This window comes from Papio anubis, chromosome 2 (genome assembly GCF_008728515.1).
Source record: "Papio anubis isolate 15944 chromosome 2, Panubis1.0, whole genome shotgun sequence".
Lineage (NCBI taxonomy): Eukaryota > Metazoa > Chordata > Mammalia > Primates > Cercopithecidae > Papio > Papio anubis.
Genome location: NC_044977.1, coordinates 175224003 through 175239240, shown reverse-complemented (window position 1 = coordinate 175239240; position 15238 = coordinate 175224003). Strand labels below are relative to the sequence as shown.

General features: G+C 37.0%; 1 protein-coding gene across 3 annotated transcripts in view; it reads right to left on the bottom strand.

The window, feature by feature from the left end:
- Positions 1 to 15238, bottom strand: part of RBMS3 (RNA binding motif single stranded interacting protein 3) — a 1467317-nt gene that overhangs the window by 832961 nt on the left and 619118 nt on the right. For all 3 annotated transcript variants that reach the window (XM_031662883.1, XM_031662884.1, XM_031662885.1), the window contains exon 3: positions 12642 to 12815. In XM_031662883.1, coding sequence (XP_031518743.1) covers positions 12642 to 12815 — 174 coding nt within the window. The remainder of the gene's footprint in view (positions 1 to 12641; positions 12816 to 15238) is intronic.

Below are 15238 nucleotides of genomic sequence, written 5' to 3'. Positions count from 1 at the left end.
TCTGATTGTTGTACCTGAAAGTGACGGAGAGAAGTTGGAAAACACTTTGCAGGATATTATCCAGGAGAACTTGCCCAACCTAGCAAGGCAGGCCAACATTCAAATTCAGGAAATACAGAGAACACCACAAAGATACTCCTCCAGAAGGGCAACTCCAAGACACATAATTGTCAGATTCACCAAAGTTGAAATGAAGGAAAAAAACTGTTAAGGGCAGCCAGAGAGAAAGTTTGGGTTACCCACAAAGGGAAACCCATCAGACCAACAGCAGATCTCTCAGCAGAAACTCTACAAGCCAGAAGAGAGTGGGGGCCAATATTCAACATTCTTAAAGAAAAGAATTTTCAACCCAGAATTTCATTTCATATCCAGCCAAACTAAGTTTCATAAGTGAAGGAGAAATAAAAGCCTTTACAGAAAAACAAAGGCTGAGAGATTTTGTTACCACCAGGCCTGCCCTACAAGAGCTCCTGAAGGAAGCACTAAACATGGAAAAGAACAACTGGTACCAGCCACTGCAAAAACATGCCAAAATGTAAAGATCATCGATGCTAGGAAGAAACTGAATTAACTAATGAGCAAAATAATCAGCTAACATCATAATGACAGGATCAAATTCAGACACAAAAATATTAACCTTAAATGTCAATGGGCTAAATGCTCCAATTAAAAGACACAGATTGGCAAATTGGATAAAGAGTCAAGACTCATCAGTGTGCTGTATTCAGGAGACATATCTCACATGCAGATACACATAGGCTCAAAATAAAGGGATGGAGGAAGATCTACCAAGCAAATGGAAAACAAAAAAAAGCAGGGGTTGCAACCCCAGTCTCTGATAAAACAGACTTTTAACCAACAAAGATCGAAAGAGACAAAGAAGGCCATTATATAACGGTAAAGAGATCAATTCAACAAGAAGAGTTAACTATCCTAAATCTATATGTACCCAACACAGGAGAACCCAGATTCATAAAGCAAGTCCTTAGAGCCTGACAAAGACACTTAGACTCCCACACAATAATAATGGGAGACTTTAACACCCCACTGTCAGCATTAGACAGATTAACAAGACAGAAAGTTAACCAGGATATCCAGGAATTGAACTCAGCTCTGCACCAAGCAGACCTAATAGACATCTACAGAACTCTCCACTCCAAATCAACAGAATATACATACTTCTCAGCACCACATCGCACTTATTCCAAAATGGACCACATAGTTGGAAGTAAAGCAATCCTCAGCAAATGCACAAGAACAGAAATTATAACAAACTGTCTCTCAGACCACATTGCAATCAAACTAGAACTCAGGGTTAAGAAACTCACTCAAAACCACTCAACTGTATGGAAACTGAACAACCTGCTCCTGAATGACTACTGGGTACATAACGAAATGAAGGTAGAAATAAAGATGTCCTTTGAAACCAATGAGAACAAAGACACAGCACACCAGAATCTCTGGGACACATTTAAAGCAGTGTGTAGAGGGAAATTTATAGCACTAAATGCCCACAAGACAAAGCAGGGAAGATCTAAAATTGACACCCCAACATCACAATGAAAAGAACTAGAGAAGCAAGAGCAAACACATTCAAAAGCTAGCAGAAGGCAAGAAATAACTGAGATCAGAGCAGAACTGAAGGAGATAGAGACACAAAAAAAATCCTTCAAAAAATCAGTGAATCCAGGAGATGGTTTTTTGAAAGGATCAATAAAATTGATAGACTGCTAGCAAGACTAATAAAGAAGAAAAGAGAGAAGAATCAAATAGATGCAATGAAAAATGATAAAGAGAATATCACCACCGATCCCACAGAAATACAAACTACCATCAGGGCATACTATAAACACCTCTAAGCAAATAAACTAGAAAATCTAGAAGAAATGGATAAATTCCTGGACACATAAACCCTCCTAAGAATAAACCAGGAAGAAGTTGAATCCCTGAATAGACCAATAGTAGGCTCTGAAATTGAGGCAATAATTAATAGCCTACCAACCAAAAAAGTGGAGGACCAGATGGATTCATAACCGAATTCTACCAGAGGTACAAGGAGGATCTGGTACCACTCCTTCTGAAGGTATTGCAATCAATAGAAAAAGAGGGAATCCTCCCTAACTCATTTTATGAGGCCAACATCAACCTGATACCAAAGCCTGGCAGAGACACAACAAAAAAATAGAATTTTAGACCCATATCCCTGATGAACATTGATGCAAAAATCCTCAGTAAAACACTGGCAAATCTAATCCAGCAGCACATCAAAAAGCTTATTCACCATGATCAAGTGGGCTTCTTCCCTGGGATGCAAGGCTGGTTCAACATACACAAATTAATAAACATAATCCAGAATATAAACAGAACCAAAGACAAAAACCACAAGATTATCTCAATAGATGCAGAAAAGGCCTTTGACAAAATTCAACAGCTCTTCATGCAAAAAACCCTCAATAAACTAGGTATTGACGGGATGTATCTCAAAATAGTAAGAGCTATTTATGACAAACCCACAGACAGTATCATACTGAATGGGCAAAAACTGGAAGCATTCCCTTTGAAAACGGGCACAAAACAGGGATGCCCTCTCTTACCACTCCTATTCAACATAGTGTTGAAAGTTCTGGCTAGGGCAATCAGGCAAGAGAAAGAAATCAAGGGTATTCAATTAGGAAAAGAGGAAGTAAAATTGTCCCTGTTTGCAGATGACATGATTGTATATTTAGAAAACCCCATCATCTCAGCCCCAAATCTCCTTAAGCTGATAAGCAACTTCAGCAAAGTCTCAGGATACAAAATTAATGTGCAAAAATTACAAGCATTCTTATACACCAAGAACAGACAAACAGAGAGCCAAATCATGAGTGAACTCCCATTCACAATTGCTTCAAAGAGAATAAAATACGTAGAAATCCAACTTACAAGGGATGTGAAGGATCTCTTCAAGGAGAACTACAAACCACTGCTCAATGAAATAAAAGAGAACACAAACAAATGGAAGAACATTCCATGCTCATGGATAGGAAGTATCAGCCTCGTGAAAATGGCCATATTGCCCAAGGTAATTTATAGATTCAAGTCCATCCCCATCAAGCTACTAATGACTTTCTTCACAGAATTGGAAAAAACTACTTTAACGTTCATATGGAACCAAAAAAGAGTCCGCATTGCCAAGACAATTCTAAGACAAAAGAACAAAGTTGAAGTCATCACACTACCCAACTTCAAACTATAGTACAAGGCTACAGTAACCCAAACAGCATGGTACTGGTACCAAAACAGAGATATAGACCAATGGAACAGAACAGAGCCCTCAGAAATAATACCACACATCTACGACCATCTGATCTTTGACAAACCTGACAAAAACAAGAAATGGTGAAAGGATTCCCTATTTAATAAATGGTGCTGGGAAACCTGGCTAACCATACATAGAAAGCTGAAACTGGATCCCTTCCTTACACCTTATACAAAAATTAATTCAAGATGGATTAAAGACTTAAATGTTGGATCTAAAACTATAAAAACCCTAGAAGAAAACCTAGACAATACCATTCATGACATAGGCTTGGGCAAGGACTTCATGTCTAAAACACCAAAAGCAATGGCAACAAAACCCAAAATTGACAAATCGGATCTAATTAAACTAAAGAGCGTCTGCACAGCAAAATAAACTACCATCAGAGTTAACAGGTAACCTACAGAATGGGAGAAAATTTTTGCAATCTATTCATCTGACAAAGGGCTAACATCCAGAATCTACAAAGAACTCAAACAAATTTACAAGAAAAAATCAAACAACCCCATCAAAAAGTGGGCAAAGGATATGAACAGACACTTCTCAAAAGAAGACATTTATGCAGCCAACAGACCCATGAAAAAATGCTCATTATCACTCGCCATCAGAGAAATGCAAATCAATACCACAACGTGATACTATCTCACACCAGTTAGAATGGCAATCATTAAAAAGTCAGGAAAAACAGGTGCTGGAGAGGATGTGGAAAAATAACAACACTTTTACACTGTTGGTGGGACTGTAAACTAGTTTAACCATTGTGGAAGACAGTGTAGGGATTCCTCGAGGATCTAGAACTAGAAATACCATTTGCCCCAGCCATCCCATTACTGGGTATATACCCAAAGGATTATAAATCATGCTGCCATAAAGACACATGCACACGTATGTTTATTGTGGCACTATTCACAATAGCAAAGACTTGGAACCAACCCAAATGTCCATCATTGATAGACTGGATTAAGAAAATATGGCACATATACCCCATGGAATACCATGCAGCCATAAAAAAGGATGAGTTCATGTCCTTTGTAGGGACATGGATGAAGCTGGAAACCGTCATTCTCAGCATACTGTTGCAAGAACAGAAAACCAATACTGCATGTTCTCACTCATAGGTGGGAATTGAACAATGAGAACACTTGGACACAGGAAGGGGAACATGACACACTGGGGCCTGTTGTGTTGGGGGGGAGTGGGAAGGGATAGCATTAGGAGATATACCTAATGTAGATGACGAGTTAATGGGTGCAGCACCCCAACATGGCACATGTATACATATGTAACAAACCTGCACGTTGTGCACATGTACCCTAGAACTTAAAGTATAATAAAAAAAATTGCTGATGGAGATTTTAAATGTTTTCAGCATGAAAAATAAATATATCAAGTAATGCATTTACTAATTAGCTTGATTTAGCCATTCCACAATTTATACATATTTTTTAAAACATGACGATATATACCATAAATGTATACAATTTTTATTTGACAATTAAAAATCTTATTTAAAATGTTTCTAAAAATTGTAGCACAGGGTAAAATCCCCTGCTTTCTTCCTACCTTCTTGGAGCACTGTACTGCATAAATGAAAGGTTTAGAGTTATAGGCTTCATCTTGTTTCAAAGAGAGGTGACATCACCAACATACAGAGGATGGCAAAGAGGAAAGGCAGAACGAGCCTGTCTCTTAGATGATGTTGATCAACTGCTGCACCAAATGTAGAAATAGTTATTGTTTCTGTTACTATTGTTGAAAAATAAACCAACCCAGGTTTAGCGGCTTAAAACTACAGCCATTTTGTTATGATCATCGTTTCTGCAGGTGAGAAATTTAGATAGGACACAATGAGAATGATTTGGTTCTTCTCTCTCATTCCTAGGACTTTAGATGAGAAGAAACCAATACCTGAAAGTGGCTCAGACAGTTAGAGAATGTAATCATCTGGAGAGTCATTCACGCTCATGTCTGGTACCTCAAGAAGTAGGCCCAGGAAACTATTGCCCAGAGAACCAACATATGGTCTCTCCATGTGGCTTGGGGCTTCCTCATTGCATGGTGATTGGAAGAGTGTGGTGATAGTTTCCGGAGAGAATGCATTCAGAAACTAAGCTTTTCAAGAAAACCGGATAGAAGCTGCATAGCTTTTTCTAAGCTAAAAGTCACACTGCATCACTTCTACCACATTCTATCAATTAGAAGTGAGTTATGAAGGTCAGCCAGTTTCAAGAAGTGGGCTTTGAGACCCCATTTCTTGGTTGGGAAATGGCAATATCATATTGCAGAGAGAAATGTGGACTGGGTGGCATTATTAAAGCCATCTTTGACTAATATAAATGTGCACCCCTACATGCAGGCTTTTCACTCAGGCAGTGAATATAAACCTTACCATTTGAAGCCACTGTCAGTTGGATGTTCTGTTATGAGTAGTAAAATAATTTTAATTGATAAAGTTTTTTAACCCACCTTAAATGAAGTCAACCATGTTATTATCTGCCTTGTATATTTAATCTTGGAGATTTTTGTTAGGGGAAAAAATTATGACCTTAGATGTGCTATACAATGAAAGAGATACAGGTGTGCTGAGTATTTAATCTCTTGGCCTTTGGGAAAATTGAGCAGAGTTGGGGGCAGCTAGAGTTCTGAATTCTGAGCAGCTCCTTTCACTAAGAGTGGCCTCCGTGATGTAAAAAATGGATGAAGCTTAGGGAAACTACCGTCGAGCCACGGTCTTCAAACTGTTCACATATGCCTAGAAGAATTTTGAAAAATTACATGTCCTGTATCCCATTTCTCAGTTATCTAAAAATCTCATTATAAGTTTAAATAATTGCAAAAGATTTAAGTTCCAGACTATCCTTCTCCCTTAGCACAGAGATATATACATGGCTGGAAAAGACTAGAAGCCCCATTGGTTTATGGTACTTGATTAATCATTACATGAGGCATCGCCTTTGTTGGTGCTTCCTGGGGAGACTTTAAACCCTGCAGCAATGAATCACAGTAAGATTTATGTGCAAGGAATATGGCTTTTTTGTAAAGGACTGTGGTAGGGAGACCATATAATATAACTTCTAAACCTAAATACTTTTTAGAGTTAAAGAGGATATCATTAATAACTGTACTATGAAATAAGCATAAACTAGGAAAACTGGGGAATATGTTGACCTTAACTATTGTAGTACTGGTGAATTTTCAGGCAAATCAGTTTACAAAAGAGAATTTACAGTATCTGGAGATCTGTTCATTTTATCTTTGAAAACTGTCTATTTTCAGTACTTTTTGAAAAATTTTCCATAGCTCCAAGAGTCTAGGTAAACCAACTATTAAGCTAGTATAGAGCAATACTGATTGTTAGTGTTGATACACTTCCACACATCAGTAAATAGAATAAAATAATTAGAATAACCAATGAAAATTAATAATCTAAATCCCAGCATTTGTGTATCATTTCAGAAACTACAAACAAGGAAGCTGTGATTCCAAGATATCTTTCTGGCTTAGGCATTGGAGCGCAGAGATAGAGGACCTGTGACAGAGGATTTGCTATTTATTTGCAAAGTTGGTGGTCTTGATGCATAAAAGTCCTCATGTAGAAGAAAGGAGACTTACAATCTCTTCCTATCTTTTCTATACACTTCTTAAAAAAAAAAAAAAAAAAAAAAATTGCATGTCCCTGTCCTTGGGGAAAAGCATGGTCTAGGCCGAGGAAACAGCTATTCAGGCATTAGGTGTCATGGATATAGGCAGTTGCCATGGATATAGACAGAAAATGCATTTACCGTGGGCTAATGTCCCTTCTGGTAGGTTTGGGAACCCTTGTTCCATTTGACAACCTAATTCTTGGTGAAAGGCAGTTGTCTCTGAGCCTTGTAAAGAAGTTTATAGGGAGGAAACCTCCTGGAAACCTATTTAATGACTAAAAGAGAAACTCTTCAAGCAAGACAGTACTAGGTCTGCACCCTTCCCCTTTCACATCTTTTTTTTTTTTGGAAAGAGAGAATTACTACAGGCTTCCCACTTTTCCTCTCCTTTGTGCCTGCTATTTTCTGAAGGGATAGATGAAGGCTTAGAAGAAGCCTCCACTATCTGCAGGCAGCATGAACCTCTGAGCGCATTACCATCACTCTTCTGTTTTCTTTACCTCTTTCTGCTTTGTCTCCCTTATTAACTGGGCTACACTTGGGCACTGCCTCCTGATTAACCTCAATAAGGTGAAAAGTCGTATTGTACTTCCTCACTGGAAAAGAAAAAAAAAAAAAAAAAGAAGATACACAGGCTCCTGGCCTCAGCACATAGGATCAGATCACTCCTATCTACTTTCCATCCCTTTCTAATTCCCTTCTTCTCCATGTCCCTAGGATCATATAAATTATAATAATTTCAAATGTGAGAAAAGAAAGGAGTAAGAGAGGAGTAGAGGCGGGGAGACCAGAGAGCTAGTATGAAGGCAGCCAATGAATCCTCTTCCTTATAATTTACATTATCCTCATATAATGGTTCTCAATTAATAGAAAGTTGTTGGAAATTTGATGTTATTCCATATGTTAAGTCATGAAGCAGACAGAGTTATCATTTAGCTACTAACAGAAGTGTCAAATGAAAGATCACACCAACACACAAGTCCATATACTATTTGGAAACTTGTGGAATGATTTTTGGAACAAAATGTACTACAAATAATATGACTAAATAAGTTCACTTATATATTAGTAGCTTCCTTGGATAACAAAAGGTATTTCCATATTTAATATGTGGCTTAAAAGTTATAATATTCTATTACTTGAATATTTTGAATATTATTTTTTGCCACTTTTTGAACATTATCCAAGCTGGTGAGGGCGTTCTAGATGCCTGGAAATTGTTTCTTCATTTATTAGTGCAGTGAATAAAACATTGGTAGAGCTTTAGTAATTCTGTCTTTGTATTTTCTTTTAAGATATGTATTGGAGCAGTTACCAAGGGGATAGTTATCATCAACTTCATTTTAGAAGTGGAAAAACAGTGGATTTCTGGAAAATCAAACTTATATTTGTGAGTTTCAATAATTTTGAATTGCCACAGGGATTTCATCCTCCATCACTCAAAGAATCCCTCTCATATTATCTCCGTCAATAAGATAAGCCTCATTAACTTCAAGAAGTCCCAAATACTTACCTAATGACTCAGAAATTAGTCGTTGAGTCATGGAATATTATGATCAGCATAAGGTGAATACTGGTTCACCAGAATGTCTATGACCCAATCCCCAGAACCTGTGAGTATGACTTTATATGGCAAAACAATATTTGCAGATGTGATTAAGTTAAAAATATTTAGACATGGAGATTATCCTGGATTAGACAGGTGGACCCTTAAATGAAATCACAAGTGACCTTGTAAAAGCAAGGCAGAGAGAGATTTGACTATACATAGGGAAGGTGATCTGAAGATGGAGCAGAGATAGATTTGAAGAAGCTATGCTGCTGGCCTTGAAGATAAAGAAGGGCCTATGAGCCAAGATACGCAATGAATATAGCTCTGGAAGCTGGAAAAAGCCAAGAAATATATTTTCCTCTAGAGCCTCATGAGGGGGCACAGCCTTACCAACACCTTGATTTCAGCTCAGTGAAACTCATTTCAGACTTCCAACCTCCAGAACTATAAAAGATAGACATGTTGTTTTTAGCTCAACATTGGTGGTAATTTGTCACAGCAGTCATGGGAAACTAATACAGTGATATACAAAAGGGCTCTGAGAAAATCCTTACTTGGTCAGGCAGAGGCCTAACTGCATTCTGAGATAAAATCTCAGATTAAATCTGAGAATAAAATTTCAAGGTTACCAATTCCAAGTTAACTAACCAGACATTCATGGGATATCAGGATTCCTTAGAAGCAGGGGAATAGAGGCAAAGGGGGAACCCTTCGAGTCATATATACTTACTACACAAATACCACATTGGCTGACACCCTTGTAACTCCAGGAAATCCAGTTAAAAAACTGGAAATCTTCAATCAAACTAGTGACTTGGAGAAAAGGACATGAGTCTCACAAGGCAGGCAGAGCATTTATAGCTCCATTAAAGGCTACTAAATTATATGACTCAAGAAAATCACTGGGAATCTATTCAGACAAGAATTCCATTTCTGTGGTTTTTAACCACGAAACCACTGTGGATCTTAGACTGCATAGCAACTATGGAATCCACTCTCACATTTTGAAGCTCCAAATATTTCTCTTGCAAAATGAACTCAAGTTTTTACTACGAAATAGTCAACATTTTTGCATGTTATCTTCCAAACCCAGCCCTCAAAGTCTCCCTATATTGAACCTCTGGTTTATTTTTAGATTATATAATTCCTTACACAAAGCAGTAGCAGAGTTAAATGAGCACTGATCATTGAGTCAAGAGTTTAATGCCATCTGATCAGGCATAGAAGGAAATTTGAAAGAAAGTTATAATGTTGGAATAATGAAAGAATGCCAAGTAGGCTTTAAAGTTTATCCTCAGAGTGTCCTTGAAATCACAAGTGTATCGCCCATGACTATTTTTTTAAGGATTTTCTAATCTTTTGCTTCTACTTTTCTTACTTGACTCACTTGACTCACTTGACTCACAGCAGTGGGACAAAAGAAAGTATCAGACGCTGGGCCTTAAAGTACAAAAAGTAGCTAGATAACCTGTAATTTTCCTGGTGGTTTCTAAGACATGATAGCACCTATTGTTTCCTCCTACCCCCAGAGCTAAAATCAAGTATCCTATAAACTCAAATATTTCTCTAAAGAGTAACATGCACATTTAAACTAAATGATTAACAAGGGTTCTATCTAAGATACAATCATGTAATTGTCCTTGGCATGTAAATAAAGACACAGTGATTCAATGTCAAGGGACAACATAATACAATGGATAAGAATACTAGTGGGAGGCTAGACAGCCAATCTTTGGAATCTCAGACCCCACTTCTTGTTGTGTCACTTAGGGAAAAATACTTAATATTTTCTGAACTTCATTTCGCTAACCCTTAAAATGATAATAATAGTACCTACCTCCTAGGGTTGTTTTGAAAAATGTGTGTGTGTGTGTGTATATATGTGTGTGTGTAAAATGCATGTAAAAGTACTTAGTACAGAGCTTGGAAAACATTATGTGCTCAATTAATGTCAGTTACTTTTAGATGACCTTGAAGTCAATAAGAATATGAATGGAAATACTTTATTAAATTACAATTGGTCAACTTCTGGCTTGACAAACAACTACTCAAGAAGAAACTAATGAGATATTAGATATGAAACTGGTTTCTAAAGAAAAATTTATGCAAAATAAATGCAACTTGGTTTGTCATTATAAAAACAAGTTCCATATATTTTGAACATTAAATAGGTCAAAGGATATTACAAGAAAATGTATTTTTTTTTTTTGCAGTCACACACATGTGTGTGTAAAACTCTCCTAATTTGACTCTGTGCTTTACTTCTTATTACTCCACCAGAAATTTTCCACTTAGCAGTCAGACTGAGTCCTAAAAAAATTATGTCATGTCATTTCCTTGCTTAAAACACTCCGATGGTTTTCCATCACAGTTAAATAAAATACAAACTCCTTACTTGGTATTACAAAGTGCTACTTTTCAATCTGAATAAAGTGGCCCTTGTCTCTCTGACTTTATCTCTCTATTCTCTCCTACGTTCCAATGACTTTCTCCCTGTGTAGGGAACCAGGCTCATTCCTGCCTCAGATCCTTTGCACTGTTTCCTCTGCTTAGAATGCTCATCCTCCCGAACTCTGCCTAGTTATATGTCGTTTTCATTCAGATCTCAGATAAAACCCGGCCTCCTGAATGAGGACTTGATAGACCACACAATCTCGAGTAGCCACCCAGTTATTCTCTGTTACTTCAACTTTTTTTAAGTCTCTGTGTAGAATTTATTTTGCTTAGCATATGACATTGTGGCATAATTTTCTTTCTTGTTTGCTTCTTTGTATTTATATGTTTATTTACATAATAACCAACTTCCCCATTCCCTAGAATAGAAGTTCCATAAGAGCAAGATTTTGTCTTGTTCACTCTTGGGTTTCTTTCACCTGGAAAAATACTAATCATATTAAATTGTTAATAATGTTTAATAAATTTTTGTTACAAGAAAAGATAAATGAAAAGAAAAGATGGTTATTTAGGTCCAAGTAATTTCAAAACTGTTGTTAACACTATCCTTGTGTATATATCCTGCACATGTCCAATTAAATGCCAAAAGTTTAATTATTGAGTCAAAAGTATGTGCAATTTAAATTTTGTTAGTTATTTCCAAATTGCCTATGAAAAAAGTCATACTAATTTACATTTTAAGTGAATTCCTTGAGTCTTCTTTTAAGTGAAATTATGACATGATATTTGAGACACATTCTCTCAACTTAGAAGCCCTGCATACTTTATAGTTCCATAATCTTAAAATGCCAACAGGATAGCCGAAGTATGGAAGTCTACGATAGGTCTTCTGAATGAAATGGCTGCAGAATCCATGCCTACTGTGACTCACCAATTAGACGATCTGCTACGAGAGGCATGTGTGATTCACTTTCAAAGGTCTTTCACTTTCTAGGAGTCTTGTACATGGGTTCTTAGCAGTAAAGAGAGATTTACTAATCAACATTAATCATGACGTTTTCCAAGTATACAAAACGTAATTTACAATCAAAGAAAAATTTTATGTCATGAGAATTGGATCGAAACACAGAAAAACATACTGGTGGAACAGGTACCCTATTCTAAAAGGTCCTCAAATTCCATGAGTTGATTTTTCCCTTACTAGAGGTTTATTTCCCTTGCCCTTTGAGTCATCTATGCCAACAACCTCAGATGTCTGTGTGATAGCAACTGGAAAATACTCTACTGATGAATCGATTTCCACATATTTATGTCTGTATAAATATGTCAACTAGGCCACTGATGAAAGTGGGGGCATCTGGGATCCCCCTGCACTGGCTTCTTATGTCATTTTGAAAGGCACTCTGTCTTAGCACAAAAGCAACCAACTAAATTCATAAGCAACAGTCAAAAGGAAACCAGAAGAATAAAACTAGAGATATATGTGTATCTAGTCTCCACACCAACACTACATCACTTAGAAATAACTTTTAGTGCAATATCAGTTTTCAGCAAAAATCATCCAAATATGTTACTTAAACACTTAAAAGACTTCTTAAATTCTTATCTCTTTTACTCAAGAGCAGCCTATTCTTACTGTAGAAGGGTTATGTTATTAGGAAAAAAAGCCCAATTAATAGATACCCACTCTAGATTGAAAACATAACTTCATAAAGCATCCAATTTTCAAAATGCAGAAAAATGAGGTACTTACAGCAGGGTGTCCAGTACAGTAGGTATAGCTGGCATGGGACTGGTAGTGCAGGCTGGCTCTTGGAAAGGAGTATGTGTTCCAGGCTGGTTGGCTGCTGTTCCACTGCGAGCTGAAGCCAGGGCTCATGGTCACTCGTGACTTACTAGTTTGATAGGCTCTCACTGTGGAGCTAGACTATCAAAAAGAAAGAAATGCAATGTGAAGATAGCTCTTTATTAAACTTGAGCCAGCAATATATCACAGCATGTGTTCTCATGCATGACCAAAGCACAGGACTCAGCTGATTAAGAGAAATGGCTGATGGCTTAAGAGGATGCATCAAATACTGTTCAAATACTGCATCAAATACTGTTCTGAATAGGATAAAAGTATTTTCTCACTATTCAAATTTTGACTGGATCACAAAGCACAAAGGTTCTTTGAAATTGATCTTATTGAAAACAGTTTTTTTTTCTCGTTGCAAGATGCAACTTCAGCCTTCAGAAATAAGATATGTTTTAGTGGTGACAGCAACAGTGAAATTTTCAATTATATAAATGACCTTTTATTATAGTGTTCACCTTAGAAATTCACCATTAGTCTCATCTGAAGGCAGTAAACAAAAGTCTTAGTTTATAAGGATTGGATTAAGGCACAGGCCTTCTCAACTCTAACTAGTCTTTAAATTCCATAAGTCTATGGCTATCCTGGGAGGCATCAACAGGAATCTGGATACATTTATACAGGTCACCATTCTACTTTCTAAACACAGCAAAATGGTGAAGGATTTGAAATCGTCATTCACCCCCAACCTGCTCTACCAACATAACTGAAAATAGAGGGGTAGGAAAATATGCATCTTTTGCATATTAAATATATCTGGTTGTTCGTAACTGTGCATAGGGTAGAATTCACTGAAAACAAAACTCACTTGTATCTTCTGTCCTTCTTTGTCCTCAGATGGCCGTGGCATATAAGGCATATAATAGTTTCTTTTCAGAGAACACTTTCTATCCTCAAATTGCAATAGCCACTTACCCCAGTAGCACAGTAACTTTCACAATAAATTCTATTTATAAATCTATGGGCACATGCCAACTCAATCACTGGGAAAATGTGCTAATCGCATTGCCATTATATTCAGGAAACCCAGTGGGGAAGAAACTTTTATCCATTATTGTGTTTCCCATTGGGGTAGATTCTGATACCATTAAATACTTAGAAGAACAATTTTCTGAAGACAGGTTTGAGCATCTTGGGATAACCAAAAGAAAGCGAAAACCTCAGTGATTTAAATGCTCTAAGTGGGCAATTTCTCTCACAATGACCTTAAAAATATTAGGAAAGTGAAAAGAAAATTTAAATCTGTGATTTAATGGTAGTTAACAATTTAAAATATGTAAACCAAAAACTGGAGAACACAGCCTTGTTAAGGTAGCCAAACTTATTTGGTGATCTGTCTTTCCCCATTAACATTCTCCATCACCACTCTACCATGTACGCTGTCCACATGATTCGATAGTTCAATAGTTCAATGAGATCTGCAGATACAGCATTACAAAGGTATGCATATTGCATACCTCCCCAGGACAGACCTCTGTTGAAGAAGTAACAGTGGACTTTTGTAAAAATAGACATTTGTGCTCGAAGTATGTAAGCCCTGTATTTATGTAAAAAAACAAAACAAACAAACAAACAAAAAACCCTGTTATTTGTATGCCATACACAGTCACTTCAAAGAATAAAATGGGCCCACCACAAAACTTACCTTTGGCCTTGATAGTGTCTTGATTTCTGCTCTGCAACTACAGTCACTAAAATCAAACACTTTCACCTTGGTTGCTTCTGTAAGTAGCTATTTCAAGACTAACCCTTGTAGTTACATGTTTGTCTCTTATCATGTTTTCACACTTAGATTAGAAGAGAGGATTTAAATTTATGCATAAATAACTTTGTAAATACTCTCACCTCTTAGTTTCCTTATGTTCCCAAGTGGCATTAGTCTCTCCTCAATGATTTTAATCACAGTGGTCCCTTGCAAACTTTCCTTCCCCTCTTTTGTAAAGCTCATGCTCAAGTTGTACCTTATACTTGTCCCCACTTCTAAGGCCTCCAGATTATGTCCTTCTCCTTCCTTCCCTCACAGAGCCTATATGGTGTTGCTCAAATACTTCAGCATATGATTATGTTGTTGTAGATTATTCCCTATGTGCATAAAACTCAGCTTCCCAATCAGGCTTCAGAGAGCCCACTTAGTTCTAGACAATATATTGTCTCTTCTCTGGCTCTAAGGAGTTTCTTCCTCCTTGGCTTTTGAAACCTCTAACAGTGTTTACCCCCTCCTCATTACAATCATCTTTCCCTTAGACTCCTTGTCCCTTCTGATTGTACCCTGTCTCATGTCTCACTATCTGCATCCTTTTTTCCTTATTCTCCCTAAATTAGGTTATTTTTCAGGCCTTACTTCTTGGTTCTGTATTCTCAACTCTCCTAACTTTTCTCCTTTGTGAATTTATTCATAGTCAAAGCTTTAAGTATTACTTCTAAGAAGATGACTCCCAGATATAAATGAACAGTCCAAACAGTCTCCGGAATACCAGTGCCAAATCTTAAAACAC